The sequence below is a fragment of the Nerophis ophidion genome, linkage group LG27, assembly GCF_033978795.1.
Source record: "Nerophis ophidion isolate RoL-2023_Sa linkage group LG27, RoL_Noph_v1.0, whole genome shotgun sequence".
In the NCBI taxonomy this organism is placed as follows: domain Eukaryota; kingdom Metazoa; phylum Chordata; class Actinopteri; order Syngnathiformes; family Syngnathidae; genus Nerophis; species Nerophis ophidion.
The window spans coordinates 20,896,608-20,914,107 of NC_084637.1; the positions used below are offsets into that span (position 1 = coordinate 20,896,608).

Sequence of the window (17,500 nt, forward strand, 5' to 3'; positions counted from 1 at the left end):
GCAGACAGTGTCTGGAGGATGAAGGAATTGACACAATTGAAATACCCTCACGATCACCTGATCTAAACCCGATAGAACACCTCTGGGACATAATGTTTCTGTGATCAGACGCCGCCAGGTTGCTCCTCAGACTTTACAGGAACTCACTGATGCCCTTAGACGGATCTGGGAGGACATCCCACAAGACACCATTCGTTGTCTCACTAAGAGCATGCCGCGACATTGTCAAGCATGCATACAAGCACTTGGGGGCCACACAAGATATTGAAAATAATTTTGAGTTGCAGAAATTGAATTTATGCAAAATGGACGAACCTGCCACATCATTTTTTCACTTTGATTTTTGGGGTGTCCATATACTGAGCCCTCTGTAGGCTGAAAACGTTTATTTCCATCAAAAGATGTGGCATCCTTCTGTTCCTGAGACATTAAACTGTCCATATCAGTATAGATATCCAACATTTTTTTTTTCTCCATTGAAATCTGATGTGTTTTCAAAGTGTTCCTTTAATTTTTTTGAGCAGTGTGTATGTATATATATATATATATATATATATATATACATATATATATATATATATACATGCATATATATATATATATATATATATATACATACATACATACATACATATACATACATATATGTATATATCTATGTATATATATGTGCCCATATATGTATATATAGGCACATATATGCATATGTATGCATGTATGCATATATATGCATACATATGCATATATGTATATATATGCATATATATGTGTATATGCATATATATACATATATATGCACATATATGCATATATATGTATATATGTGCATATTTATGCATATGTATGTGTATATATGCGTATATGTGCATATATGTATATGCATATGTATGCATATATATGTATATATATGCATGCATATATATGTATATATGCATAAATATATGTATATATGTATATATATATATATATAGATATGTGTGTATATATATGTATATATATATATATATGTATGCATATATATATGTGTGTATATATGTATGCATATATATGGGTATATATATATATATATATATATATATATATATATATATATATATACATATATATTTATATATATATATATATACCCATATATATATGTATATATATATATATATATATAAATATATATATACACACATATATATATGCATACATATATATATATATATATATATATATATATATAAATATATATATATATATATATATATATATTTTCCCTTTTTTTTCATATTCATTTCTTGCATCTCAAGTTTTTATTATTTTCATGTTTTATGCCCTTTTTTCATCAAACACTTTTTTTATACGGCAAACACGCAAAATATGCAATATTTTCACAAAATAAAATGCAAAAATATCACTATCGGTTTTGATTCATCATTTATTTAACAATGACAGTTAAAAAAAACAAAAAAACTTCAAAAGCCCAGTCATAAGAGTCATGTTTATCTTTAATTTTTAAATTTCAGATTATATATCATATTTTTCTGTTTTATTTTTCTGTTTTCCAGACACTCGTTTGCACTTTTTTTCCATTTTGTAAATGTTTTTTTTTCTCCGTATTTGTATTATAATATACAAAAATGACACCCTCTGGCTTCTCAATGTGCTGCACAGATGTGAGGACAGGGGTGCGTGGGGGTTGTCGCGGCAACAAAGAACCTTTCAGTCCGGTTCTAAACGCGACCCTCGGCCTTGTGATAGCTGCCGTCATTGTTCCTAACAAAAGCACGCAGGTTTGCTTGGCGAGGATAGCCACGTTCTCCTGTTGGAAAGTAACACGTTTGTAACCCTCATTAGGCAAAGGTGACTTTTTTATAACGTGCTCCTTACAAAAAAATGCGTCCTCTGCAGTGGACATTTGTGTTCTTCTGAAATTTTGTAACGTTGACAAAACAAAAATGGAACAACATCAATCTACGCTCTTTGAATGTTACTAAGCACTTATTAATTGCTGTTATTTCAAGGTATGAATCCATCCATTTTCTACCGCTTGTCCCTTTTTGGGGTCGCTTAGCGATTAGCAGGCTCGCTCACTTGATGTGCAACATGTTTATGGTGTCCTTCTCCAGTGATAAACTGTGTGTGGAGACACAAAATTAGCTGCTAGCCGCCTGTCAGCCTGAGGATAAAAAAAAGGCATTAAAATACATTAATCACACATTAAAAGTACTTTTTCACGTAAATTGGCACATACCTACACGCTAATTAATGTCACACACTTTTTTACAGATTGCACACGCTTTTTAGCAACTTATTTGGATCCCAAAGTGGATTCATATAAGTTATTACATTCAAAATGTCAGCTTTTTGTCATTACATTACGTTGTGTTGCTCTGTTTTTTTAATTGTTATTTTTTTAATTGATTACAATCAACCCTCGGAGCCACCAGGCGTATCTAAGGAGCGCAGAAACCGCAAACTAACAAGCAAACATAGGAGAATCATAACAAAAACAACACAGGCACGACCGGAAGGGGCCAGTCATGACATGGGACTTTTGGACCATGTTAGGCGTCCAGAAGGCATCCAAACGTAGAAACATGGGGACTTTTGGTGCATGTTGGGGCCCCCAGAAGGCGTCCAAACATATAAACTTGGGGACTTTTGGTATGTTAGGGGCCTCCAGAAGATGTCCAAACATATAAATATGGAGACTTTTGGTGCATGTCAGGGGCCTCCAGAAGGCATCCAAACGTACAAACCCTGTTTGCATATGAGTTTGGAAATTGTGTTAGATGTAAATATAAATGGAATACAATGATTTGCAAATCATTTTCAACCCATATTCAATTGAATGCACTGCAAAGACAAGATGTTTGATATTCAAACTCAGAAAGTTTTTTTTTTTTTTTGCAAATAATTAACTTAGAATTTCATGGCTGCATCACTTGCCAAAGTAGTTGGGTAAGGGCATGTTCACCACTGTGTTACATCAACTTTTCTTTTAACAACACTTAATAAACGTTTGGGAAGTGAGGAAACTAATTGTTGAGGCTTGGAAAGTGGAATTCTTTACCATTCTTGTTTTATGTATAGTTTCAATCGTTTAACAGTCCGGGGTCTCCGCTGTCGTATTTTACGCTTCATAGTGCGCCACACATTTTTGATGGAAGACAGGTCTGGACTGCAGGCGGGCCAGGAAAGTACCCACACTCTTTTTTTATGAAGCCACGCTGTTGTAACACTTGCTGAATGTGGCTTGGCATTGTTTTGCTGAAATAAGCAGGGGCGTCCATTAAAAAGACGGTGCTTGGATGGCAATATATGTTGTTCCAAAACCTGTATGTACCTTTCAGCATTAATGGTGCCTTCACAGATGTGTAAGTTACCCATGCCTTGGGCACTAATGCACCCCCATACCATCACAGATGCTGGCTTTTGAACTTTGCGTCGATAACAGTCTGGATGATTCGCTTCTTCTCTGGTCCGCATGGCACGATGTTGAATATTTCCAAAAACAATTTGAAATTTGGACTCGTCAGACCACAGAACACTTTTCCACTTTGCATCAGTCCATCTTAGATGATCTCAGGCCCAGAGAAGCCGGTGGCGTTTCTGGATGTTGTTAATAAATGGCTTTTGCTTTGCATAATAGAGGTTTAACTTGCAGTAGCAACAAACTGTATTTAGTGACAGTGGTTTTCTGAAGTGTTCCTGAGCCCATGTGGTGATATCCTTTAGAGATTGATGTCAGTTTTTGATACAGTGCCGTCTGGGGGACCGAAGGTCACGGTCATTCAATGTTGGTTTCCGGCCATGCCGCTTACGTGGTGATTTCTCCAGATTCTCTGAACCTTTTGATGATATTATGGACCGTAGATGTTGAAATCCCTAAATTTCTTGCAATTGCACTTTGAGAAACGTTGTTCTTAAACTGTTTGACAATTTGCTCACGCAGTTGTGGACAAAGGGGTGTACCTCGCTCCATCCTTTCTTGTGAAAGACTGAGCAGTTTTTGGGTCGCTGTTTTTATACCCAATCATGGCACCCACATGTTCCCCATTAGCCTGCACACCTGTGGGATGATCAAAATAAGTGTTTGATGAGCATTCCTCAACTTTTTCAGTATTTATTACCATCTTTCCCACCTGCTTTGTCACATGATCCTGGCATCCAATTCTAACGTTAATGATTATTTGCAAAAAAAAAAAAATGTTTATCAGTTTGAACATCAAATATGTTGTCTTTTTAGCATATTCTACTGAATATGGGTTGAAAATGATTTGCAAATCTAACACAATTTCCCAACTCATATGGAAACGGGGTTTGTATAAACATGGGGACATTTGGTTTGTTAGGGGCCCCCAGAAGGTGTCCAAACATATAAATATGGAGACTTTTGGTGCATGTTAAGGGCCTCCAGAAAGCGTCCAATCGTGTAAACATGGGGACTTTTGGTGCTTGTTAGGGGCCACCATAAGACGTCCAAACATATAAACATGGGGACTTTTGGTGTATGTTAGGAGCCTCCAGAAGGCATCCAAACATATACATTTCGGGACATTTGGTGCATGTTAGGGGCCTTCAGAAGGCGTCCAAATGTATAAATATGGGGACTTTTGGTATATTAGGGGCCTCCAGAAGGCCTCTAAACGTATAAACATGGAGACTTTTGGTGCATGTTAGGGGCCTCCAGGAGGCTTCCAAACATATAAACATGGGGACTTTTGGTGCATGTTAGGGGCCTCCACGAGGCGTCCAAACATATAAACATGGGGGCTTTTGTTGCATGTTAGGGGCCTCCAGAAGGTGTCCAAACATATAAATATGGAGACTTTTGGTGCATGTTAGGGGCCTCCAGAAGGTGTACAAACATATAAATATGGAGACTTTTGGTGCATGTTAGGGGCCTCCAGAAGGTGTCCAAATGTATAAATATGGGGACTTTTGGTGAATGTTAGGGGCCTCCAGAAGGCATCCAAATGTATAAATATGGGGACTTTTGGTGCATATTAGGGGCCTCCAGAAGGCCTCCAAACGTAAAAATATGGAGACTTTTGGGGCATGTTAGGGGCCTCCAGGAGGCATTCAAACATATAAACATGGGGACTTTTGGTGCATGTTAGGGGCCTCCAGAAGATGTCCAAACATATAAACATGGGGACTTTTGGTGCATGTAAGGGGCCTCCAGAAGGTGTCCAAACATATAAATATGGAGACTTTTGGTGCATGTTAGAGGACTCCAGAAGGTGTCCAAACATATTAATATGGAGACTTTTGGTGCATGTTAGGGGCCTCCAGGTGTCCAAACGTATAAACATGGGGACTTTTGTTGCATGTTTGGTGCCTCAAGATGGTGTCCAAACATAAAAAAAAAACATAGGGACTTTTGGTGCATGTTAAGGGCCCCCAGAAGGCGTCCAAACATATAAACATGGGGACTTTTGCTGCATGTTAGGGGCCTCCAGGAGGCATCCAAAAATATAAACATGGGGACATTTGGTGCATGTTAGGGGCCTCCAGAAGTTGTCGAAACGTATAAACATGATGACTTTTGGTGCATGTTAGGGGCCTCCAGAAGGTGTCCAAACATATTAATATGGAGACTTTTGGTGCATGTTAGAGGACTCCAGAAGGTGTCCAAACATATTAATATGGAGACTTTTGGTGCATGATAGGGGCCTCCAGGTGTCCAAACGTATAAACATGGGGACTTTTGGTGCATGTTAGGGGCCTCCAGAAGGCCCCCAAACGTATAAATAAGGGGACTTTTGGTATTTTAGGAGCCTCCAGAAGGCTTCTAAACATATAAACATGGGGACTTTTGGTGCATGTTTAGGGCTTTCAGAAGGCATCCAAACTTATAAACATGGTGATTTTTGGTGTATGTTAGGGGCTCCAGAAAGTGTCCAAACGTATATAAGAAAAAAACAGCAAATCGAATCGTACTTTTGCGGGGATTGCTCCACTGCTCGGGCCCTAGTAACCAATGCGGAGCCATTTAAAGACACTTTTCAGCCAGACTTAAAGGTCCGTTTCCTCCTCACGACAAGAGTGGTTTTGTGTGCCGTTGACTTCCTCCATTCCTCGCCGTCACAAAGAGAATAGCGGCGAAGGCAACCCCGGCCCTTGGCAACGCCATTCATCACGGTGGGGCGGGAAGCGGAAGCAAGAAGAGGAAGGGAGGGGGAGGGTCAGCGACGGACATCTCTGCAGATGCGGGCCCTCAGACGGTGCAGAGTGGGATGAACGCTGGCAGACAACAAAATGGGGAAGAAAAGATTCACATCCCTTTTTGTCTTTCGCTTTTGCACGTGGACGAAATTCTGAGACGTGTTGTGGTCTTGCTGGTAAAAATGTTTGTTAGTGTCGCTGCTTCTCCTGCGTCACACCTGGGAGTCTGGCACCTGGCACTCAGCACCAGTAGGAACTAAACAACCATTCACATCCAGATCCAGATGTTGATTCATTCCATTCTAAATCCATTCATTGTCAAATTTCTATTTGGTGAACGTAATTTTTTCCCAAGCATGAGAATGACTAGATGCAGTAAAACATCAACACTATAGAAGTGTCGGCGGCACAACACATTGATTCAATTTAAGACGAAAAAAAAAAATTGTTTTTGCTGAGTTAGCGCCAAAGAAAACATAGTCTCCTAAAATATGATCCAGTGTTTCCATTTACTGTGTAACCTCGATTTACAAACTTAATTGGTTCTTGAACACTATAATGTGTGTTTGTGTGTGTGCGTGTATATGTATATATTCATGTATTTACATGTGTGTGTATACGTATATATATATATATATATATGTATGTGTATATATATATATATATATATATATATATATATATATATGTATGTATATATATATATATATATTTATATATATATATATATATATACACACATATGTATATTTACACACACATATATATATATATATGTATGTACACATATAGTATATATAAAATATTACAACTCACTGATCGGTAGAAAGCTCCGCCCCTCTCTTCACCCGAGTGTCCAAAACATGAGGCCGCAAATCCGATGACACAACTACAAAGTCGATCATGGAACTGCGGCCTAGGGTGTCCTGGTGCCAAGTGCACATATGGACACCCTTATGTTTGAGCATGGTGTTTGTTATGGACAGTCTGTGACGAGCACACAAGGCCAAAAACAAAATACCACTCGGGTTCATATCCGGGCGGCCATTTTTCCCAATCACACCTCTCCAGGTTTCACTGTCGTTGCCAACATGAGCGTTGAAGTCCCCTATTAGGACAAGGGAATCACCCGGGGGAGCACTTTCCAGTACTCCCTCGAGTGTTTCTAAAAAGGGGGGGTACTCTGAACTCCTGTTTCGTGCATAAGCACAAACAACAGTCAGGACCCGTCCCCCCACCCGAAGGTGGAGGGAAGCTACCCTCTCGTCCACTGGGTTGAACTCCAGCGTACAGGCTTTGAGCCCGGGGGAAACAAGAATTTCTACCCCAGCTCGTCGCACAACGCCAGTGTGGAAGAGAGAACTGGTTCCAGAGCCCTTGCTGTGTGTCGAGGTGTGTCTGGCTATATCCAGCCGGAATTTCTCTACCTCGTGCACTAGCTCAGGCTCCTTCCCCCCCAGCAAGGTAACGTTCCACGTCCCAAGAGCTAGCTTTTGTAGCCGAGGATCGGACCGCCAAGTGCCCTGCCTTCGGCTGCCGCCCAGCTCACAATGCACCCGACCTCTATGGCCCCTCCGAATGAGTGGTGAGCCCATGGAAGGGGTGACCCACGTTGCCTCTTCGGGCTGTGCCATGGAGACAGGCCTGGCCACCAGGCGCTCGCCATCGTGCCCCAACTCCGGGCCTGGCTCCAGAGGGGGGCCCCGGTGACCCACGTCCGGGCGAGGGAAATCTGATTCCATTTTGTTGTAATTCCATAGAAGTATTCGAGCCGCTCTTTGTCTGATCCCTCACCTCGGACCTGTTTGTCTTGGGAGGCCCTACCAGGGGGCATGATAGCCCTTGGAGAACATAGCTCCTAGGATCATTGGGACATGCAAACTCCTCCACCACGGTAAGGTGGCACCGCAGAGAGGAGCAATTAAAATTAATAACAATAAAAATAAAGATAAATAAGAAGCAAATATTTGTGGCATTTTTTGGGACACTCTTGGGTCACCTCGTCGTCACTGCTAGCGTTAGCACAAACTGGGACCACCTCGTTGTCACTGCTAGCGTTAGCACAAACTGGGACCACCTTGTTGTGACTGCTAGCGTTAGCACAAACTGGGGTCACATCGTCGTCACTGCTAGCGTTAGCACAAAATTGCCTTGTGAGTCGATCGGCTCTTGTCCCGAAACCGCCTAACCCTAACCCTCTATTATACGCATGCTATTTAACCGGCCCGTTTTCTCTCTGCCCTCAGTCTCCTCTTGGATCCTTTTCTTTTCCTTTTTGTTGACTGCAATGTTTTTTTTCTCTTCTACTCATGGCTCCATTAGCTGTTTACCGACTGCCCTCAGTCTCCTCTTGGATACAATTTCCTCTTGTCCTCCATTGTTGTTGTTATTGTTGTTTCTAGCATTCAGTCTTTCTACAATACTACCGTGCTCATTGCCACACACCAAATAAACACACTTGATATTTGTTTTTGTCCTTCTCAGGCGTTTTTGCAGAGAATCAGACAAACGGCAGATGACCAGCAGTGCCTCTCACCTGAACACGTCAAGGCAAGAGTGACATTTAACACCTGCTTATCCCTAGTCCATCTGTGAGACTTCACTTCCTTCCCTTTTCTCTTCCTGTGCACCCTTTGTAGATGTTGTTCTCCAACATCGAGGACATCCTGGAACTGCACAAAGAGCTGTTGTCCTCCGTGGAGGCCGTCCTGCAGCCTGAACCCCAGCCCTACCACGCTCTGGGTCACGTGTTCCTCCAATTTGTAAGTCCAATCAAGCGACGCGCACACAAACGCCTTTCAGTAAATGACAGGGACACCCAGACTGGTACGCGGATGGCGTTTTGGGGGAAAATATTCCTCAAATGTCACTTGCGATACTGCGGTAATGATATCACTTAGTGACAGTATGTCCTTTGAAAGGTGCACCACTTGGCAGCAACCAGAAGGGGCACTGTTTTTTATGTATTTAACACTTTTATGAAGGAGTCCCCAAAAATGTTTGTGTGTTTTTAAACTGCGATTGCTCAAAAATAATAATGAATCAAAATCAATGTTGTTATGAACCATTGACATATTCAAGGTTCCAATTACTTCACATCAAATATTACACTTTGAAATATTTTTTGGGGGAAATATTGCATATTTTGAGTGTTTGCCATATTATAAACACTTTTCTTTGGACAAGAAAGCATAAAACACATTAAAAAAATTAATAAAAATGTATATTCAACAGATACATCTAAATTTAACTGCAATAATTAAGCTTTAAAGGTAAAAAAACAAAACAAAAAAACAACAACCTTTTTTAATACTTTTATAAGTGGGACCCTTTTGGATCTCCCAATTTTTTATTCTAAACCGTCATTGCTGAAGAAAAATAAATAAATAAAATCAATGACATATTGAAGGCTCCAATGCCTTCACATCAAATATTACACTTTGAAATATGTTTTGGCACATTTTGTGTTTGCCCTATGAAAACTGTTTTTTTTTTTGGAACAAAAAGCATAACAACATGAAAAAAATACTAACAACTTATAAATTGACGGCTAGAGCTGAAGTTGATTGAAATAATTAAGCATTGAAAGTAAAAAAAAAAAAAAAGTATGCCTTTTTTAACACTTTTACAAGTGGGACCCTTTTGGATTCCCAATAATTTTAGTGTTTTATTCTTCCAAACTCTCATTGCTGAAAAAGATCACAATGAAATAAAATCAATGTTGTTATGGACTATTGACATATTGAAAGCTCCAATTACTTTACATCAAATATTACACTTTAAAATATTTTGGGGGGGAAAATATGGCTTATTTTGAGTGTTAGCCATATTATAAATACTTTTCATTGGACAAGAAAGCATAAAATACATGAAAAAAATTATAAAAACGTATATTCAACAGATACATCTAAAGTTCATTGAAATAATTAAGACTGTTGTTGCTGAAAAAAAAAAGAAATTAAATCAATATTCTCATGAATTATTGACATATTGAAGGTTCCAATGACGTCATATCAAATATTACATTTTGAAATATTTTGGGAAAATTTTGTGTGTTTGCCCTATAAAAAACTGTTTTGTTTGCACCATAAAGCAAAAAAAACATGAAAAAAAATCTAAAAAGGTATAATTGACAGATAGAGCTGAATTTGATTGAAATAATTAAGCCTTGAAAGTAAAAAAAAAAAAAAGTATGACCTTTTTCTTTAACACTTTTATAAGTGGTACCCTTTTGGATCCCCAATAATTTTAGTGTTTTTTTCTTCTAAACTGTCATTGCTGAAAAAGATAACAATGAAATAAAATCAAATCAACATATTGTTGTTAAGGATTGTTGACATATTGACATGTTATGGATTATTGACTTATTGAAAGCTCCAATCATTTAACATCCAATATTACACTTTGAAATATGTTTTGGGGGACATTTGGAACATATTTTGAGTGTTTGACATATTATAAACCCACCCCACCCCCACCCACTGTGCCACCACTCCCCTCTGTTTGAACTGGTGTGGCCTCTGGGGGCCAAACAAAGAGGTGTGTGTCCCCACTTGAAGAAGAGCTGCTGTGTCAGCCTGCAGTCATTTGACCAAGTCCAAGTTAGAACATAGTCAAAGGTCCTCTATATCAGTTGTTCTTAACCATAGGGCCAGGGCCCATTGTAGGGCTGTGAGCGCCCCCTCAAGGACCGGCAAAAAAAAAAAAGTGTTTCTCAGCTGCAGTCCGTATGTACAGTGGGGCAAAAAAGTATTTAGTCAGCCACCGATTGTGCAAGTTCTCCCACTTAAAATGATGACAGAGGTCTGTAATTTTCATCATAGGTACACTTCAACTGTGAGAGACAGAATGCGGAAAAAAAATCAGGAATTCACATTGTAAAAATTTTAAAGATTTTATTTGTAAACTATGGTGGAAAATACGTATTTGGTCAACCATTCAAAGCTCTCACTGCTGGAAGGAGGTTTTGGTTTAAAATCTCACGATACATGGTCCCATTCATTCTTTCCTTAACACGGATCAATCGTCCTGTCCCCCTTATCAGAAAAACAGCCCCAAAGCATGATGTTTCCATCCTCACGCTTCACAGTAGATATGGTGTTCTTGGGATCCAACTCAGTATTATTTTTCCTCCAAACACGACGAGTTGAGTTTATACCAAAAAGTTCTATTTTGGTTTCATCTGACCACCTGACATTCTCCCAATCCTCTGCTGTATCATCCATGTATCCATTTTGGTATAAACTCAACTCGTCGTGTTTGGACGAAGAAGAAACCCGAGTTGCCTACCAAGAACACCATACCTACTGTGAAGCATGGAGGTGGAAACATCATGCATTGGGGCTGTTTTTCTGCTAAGGGGATAGGTCGATTGATCCGTGTTAAGGAAAGAATGATTGGGGCCATGTATCGTGAGATTTTGAGCCAAAACCTCCTTCCATCAGTGAGAGCTTTGAATGGTTGACCAAATACTTATTTTCCACCATAATTTCCAAATAAATTCTTTAAAATTCCAAGAATGTGAATTTCTGGATTTTTTTTCACATTCTGTCTCTCATAGTTGAAGTGTACCTATGATGAAAATTACAGACCTCTGTCATCATTTTAAGTGGGAGAACTTGCACAATCGGCGGCTGACTAAATAATTATTTGCCCCACTGTAATATACTTTTCCACCACCTGTGGCAGTCAAGACAAGATCAAACAAACAGAAGAAGTCAACCCATTGAGGGCCACAGACTGACAAATCAAAGGTTGCGGGGGCAATTTTATTAGTTTTCACCTTCAAACACAGTACATTATATGGATAAGCCGAACTGAAATGCTAACAGTTAGCACGCTGGCCCTCTTTTTTGTTACTTTGTCAAGTAACAAAAAATATGAGCAAAAATTTGCAAAAAAAACCCCTAGCTTGCTAACAAGTTAACAATAGCATGCCTACGGATAGCATTTGTGAATCACCAAAATATACGCCACTGAGGTGTATACCTGTTAAAATAACTGGAAAAAAAAAAAAATCTAGTATGCTAAAATACTAACTAACATGCATCTAGTACTAAAATATTCTATAACTCGGAGGTGTGTACATGAAAACATTTTTTAAAATGCTAACATGATGTATATTTTAATGAATAGAATAATAATTAAAAAATGTTTTTAATCATTTTTTTAATTGATTAAGAATCATTACAAATAAGAATCACAAAAAAATACATTTTTGAATCAATTAAGAATTGTTACCAATAAGAATCACCATTAATTATATTTTTTTTAATCGACTAAGAATTATTACAAATAAGAATCGTGATTAATTTGAATCCTTTTTTTAATTGATTTAAAAATTATAAAAAATCGATTAAGAAACGTTACAAATTAGAATCCATCCATCCATCCACTTTCTACCGCTTGTCTCTTCAGGGTTGCGGGGGTGCTTGAGTGTATCTCAGCTACAATCGGGCGGAAGGCGGTGTACACCCTGGACAAGTCGCCATCTCATCGCAGGGCCAACACATATAGACAGACACCACTCACATTCACACACTAGGGCCAATTTAGTGTTGCCGATCAATTTATACCCAGGTGCATGTCTTTGGCGGTGGGAGGAAGCCGGAGTCCCCTGAGGGAACCCACGCAGTCACGGGGAGAACATGCAAACTCCACACATAATGATCCCGAGCCCGGGATTGAACCCAGGACTGCTCCGGACCTTTGTATTGTGAGGCAGATGCACTATCCCCTCCTTCACCGTGCTACCTAGAATCATGACGATTACATTTTTTTTGTTGACTTTTATTCCATTAAGAATCGTTACAAATAGGAGCGCAATTAGGTTGCTTTAGATAATTTTTTTCTCTTTTTTTAATCATATAAGAATCATTACAAAAAAGAGTCGCAAAAAATAAAAACAATTTAAAACCAGTTTTATTTTTTTTTAATCGATTAAGAATTGTTAAAAAATAAGAATTGCGATTAATTTGAAAAATGTTTAAATCAATGATTGTTTTTTCCAAACACAAAGCGTTACAAAAAAGAATCGCGACTAATTTAATTTTTAATCGATTTTTTTATCGATTAATAATAATTACAAATAAAAATCATGATCAATTTGATTTTAGGAGTAATTTTTAAAATAGATTAAGAATTGTTAATAAACAGGAATTGCAATTAATTGTATTTTTTAATACATTTTTTTAAATTGATTAGGAATCGTTACAAAATCAAAATGATTGGCAACTCTCCAAGTGACCCGTTTTCTTGTTGCCCTCAGTCTCCTCCTAGATGATTTTTATTCCATTTTGTTATTGCTGTGTTCAATGCAGTCTTTTGTTTATTTCTAAAGACATGCATCGGGAGACACGCCGACTAGCAGCACTAAATTGGCCCCCCACTGACCTCTGACAGGGACGACATATATCAGGGAGTGTCTGTGGCTTACTATGATATGCTGTGATGTTGTGGCGAGGTGACTTGTTGGCTGGTCAGAAGAAACACATATGCCGCAGACGTCACGGTCGGTGTGGAGAATTGATTGCGGCGCGGCGAGGAGGCGGGACTCCACACTTTTTGTCTTGTAGTCAGACTTGGAAACACAGAGGTCACATTGTGGACGCCTGCTTTAAACCTAATTGTCTCTTTTTATTTTATCTTATTTTTTAATTAATTAATTATCTTTTTAATTATATAATTACATGTGTATTTATTTATTCTACATGTTTTTTTGCTTATTTATTTATGTTCATTAATTGTATTTTGATTTATTTATTTATTTTTCATTATTTTATTTACTCATTATATTATTATGAATAGAAAAACATAGAAAAACAAAGCGTAAGTGATATGACAGCAAACAAATACTGTCACGTCAGCTGTTTATTGTCCACAGTGCTACACACTTTGTGTATTATTGTGTTTATATATTGCATCTATATCTACCCACTTTTGGCCAAAAGGAAGTCCAAATATCAAGACTGATGAGACCAAACCAATCAGAGTGTGTTGTTCAGTATCGCGGCTCCTGATTGGCTCAGCCTCGGCTGACATGACTATATTGGATTAAAGGTGACAATGTAGGTGTTATTTCATGCTCTCATAGTGTAAAAAATATATATTTAGAAGGTAGTAAACCGTTTTTTTTTTACACTCTAAACCAGGGGTGTCATCCCTGAATGATCTACGGCCCCAGGGATGATATTTGAACCAGCCCGCAGGCCACAGCCGCCTGCTGCTGTTTTGCATGCACCGACACTCCATCAGTATTGGCGCTAGGAATTTTCAAAATGGGGTCCCAGGAACCCGATCAAGTCATACATTTTTGGGATCCCACTTTTTTGTAAGCGTTTTGAAAACAAATTCATCATCCTGTTATAGCTCACATTCTATATTCTGTTTTGGAAAAAGGTTGTCATAAACGGTACTTAATTCAATTATAAAAAATAATTGTATGCGTATGTAAATTTATTCAGTTATAAACAATCATTCACTTTCTTCTTTCCTTTACCGCTGCTGGGTATTGTTTTCTATCTTTTTGTTGTAATATTTTCAGAATGTGTTTGTTCTATTTTTGGCCAAAGTTAAGACAAAGAAATCAATCTGAAGTGATTTTTATTTTTTAGTTTTAATGCCATGATTTTAATAGTCCGGTCCTCGTGTGCATAGATTTTCCTCCATGGGGCAAATGATTTTGACACCCCTGCTCTAAACATATTTAACTATTGGAGCCAATAAAAGCAATAGATTATGGTCATTTAGTGTAAGCTAGGTTCTAAAACTGAACATGGTGATTACACATGCTCTCCAAATGATGATCATTGCAGTTAAAATAGATCACACTCCAAATGATGATCATTCTAATCAAGTTGGTGGACTTTTCCATTCTCTCCTGTCTTCTTTGCCATGTACTTTGGGGTGTCCATGTAAATATCCTCCAAAAAGCACACAATGTCATTTTTTAAAAGGTAGACATGCTAGGCTGCTAGCAGCTACACAACAGCTAAACAGACAATAGCACACAAGCTAGACATAGGTAATAATCATGGAGCAATAAGAGGTGACATTTGTCAACATAAACAAGAATTAATTCATTGTATTTGCATATTAATTACGCTTACAAAGTCTCCAAGGCAGTATTAGAAAGTAACCAGTAACAAACGTGTCTGCATCATTCAACTTACAAATTATGCAAAAACTGATTACCACTACAACTTAAAGACAGCATTAGACCTTTCCAAACGGTTAATGATGAATAGGTTAGTGTTTTCCATTCGTTTCACTTAATCAAACCTTTTTCAAACATTCCACACTACTATATAATACGAGTGGGTATGACTCCTGCTGATATTGTGTCGGATCAATAATCGCATCGGCCAATACTCAAGCCTCCAACTGTAGTATCACAATGAAACTTGATAATTTAGATGCTCCTGCAAAGTTTGTTTTGACTTTTAAGGGTTTTTTTTCTACTGAAACTCAACCTTTGTACTTTTTTTGTGAACTTCCGAGTGGGAGTTTAAACTGTGGGTTACTTATATTGTTGATGTTGAGGAGAAGTGAAAAATGGATACATATACTGTATGTTGTTCTGTGGAGGCTTCCTCTCCACTGCCACATATCCATTACACTTCACTCCGCGGCCACAGACCTTTTGTTTTTTTTCGCTAAAATTTAAAATATGTACCTTTTCTGTGAATTTCTGAGTGAGAGTTTAAACTGTGGGTTACTTTTATTGTTGATGTTGAGTTGTGAAAAATGGAAGCATATATGTTGTTCTGCGGAGGCTTCCTTCTCCATTGCTGATTATCCATAACACTTTTCTCCATGTGGCCCGAGACTTTTTGTTTTTTTCGCAAAAACTCAACATTTGTACCTTTGTCACAGTCTGTGAATTTTTAAGTGGGAGTTTAAAGGCCTACTGAAACCCACTACTACTGACCACACAGTCTGATAGTTTATATATCAATGATGAAATATTAACATTGCAACACATGCCAATACAGCCTTTTTAGTTTACTAAATTGCAATTTTAAATTTCCCGCGAAGTGTCCTGTTGAAAACGTCGCGGACTGTTAGGAAATATTAGCGCTGCGCACACACACAGCTAAAGGTTGTCTGCTTTAACCGCATAACTACACAGTATTTTGGACATCTGTGTTGCTGAATCTTTTGCAATTTGTTCAATTAATAATGGAGAAGTCAAACTAGAAAGATGGAGTTGGGAAGCTTTAGCCTTTAGCCACACAAACACACGGTGAGTCCTTGTTTAAAATTCCCGGAGGGTAAACTTTACTATGGATCAGAGCGGTCAAGCGAACATGGATCCCGACCACTTGTCAACCAGCAGTTTTCGGTGAGAAAATTGTGGTAAAAAGTCGCCACTTACCGGAGATCAGCTGAGCTTGTGCCGTCCGTACAGCTGCCGTCAACTTCCATCAGACACTGGCGTCAACACACCCGTGGATACACCCTTCCGACTATCAGGTTATATTAAACTCACTAAAACATTAGCAACACAATAGAAAGATAAGGGATTCATATCCCTTATCTTTGAGGATATATCATACAGTATTTGAGGATATATCAAAATCCTCAAACACAAATCTTTAATCCTCGCTCAAATTAATGGGGAAATTGTCGTTTTCTCGGTCCGAATAGCTCCCATTAAATAGAGGCTCCCATTAAAAACAATGTGAGGATGTGAGGAGCCATCAATGGGAGATGTCATCGTCTGCGACTTCCGGTAAAGGCAGGGCTTTTCTGTTAGCTACCAAAAGTTGCGAACTTTATCGTGGATGTTCTCTACTAAATCCTTTTAGCAAAAATATGGCAATATCGCAAAATGATCAAGTATGACACATAGAATGGACCTGCTATCCCCGTTTAAATAAGAAAATCTCATTTCAGTAGGCCTTTAAACTGCAGGTTACTCTTATTGTTGATGTTGAGGAGTGGTGAAAAATGAATGCATATATGTTGTTCTGTGGAGGTTTCCTCTTCATTGCCGCATATCCATTACACTTCCCTCTGCGGCCCAAGACCTTTTGGCACCTTTCCTCAGCGCGACAGTCGCTCAGCCAATCAGTGGGGTCGCCGGGCGTCTGGCACCCTTCGGCCCCCGCAGCCCTTGACCTCCAGGCCGGGGGTCAACACATTTGATGAACCCCCCATATTGTTTCATTACAGCGGCTGCCACTCAATCAAACTTGAAAGAGTTGGTTGCTATTTCAGTTTTTCATGTTTCATGCTAATGTGTGAACGTCGTCGTTCTTGGAGGGGGAAAAAGTCACCAGATCACGCCGGTGTCAATATTTGCTCAATGCGGGCGTCGTCCACCCCTCAACAGTCATGT

The 17,500-nt window shown here is 38.7% G+C and overlaps 1 protein-coding gene across 2 annotated transcripts in view; it reads left to right on the top strand.

Moving 5' to 3' along the window:
* prex1 (phosphatidylinositol-3,4,5-trisphosphate-dependent Rac exchange factor 1) overlaps window positions 1–17,500 on the top strand; it is a 216,356-nt gene that overhangs the window by 34,544 nt on the left and 164,312 nt on the right. For both annotated transcript variants that reach the window (XM_061889796.1, XM_061889798.1), the window contains exons 2-3: window positions 8,644–8,709; window positions 8,799–8,921. In XM_061889796.1, the coding sequence (XP_061745780.1) occupies window positions 8,644–8,709; window positions 8,799–8,921 (189 nt within the window). The remainder of the gene's footprint in view (window positions 1–8,643; window positions 8,710–8,798; window positions 8,922–17,500) is intronic.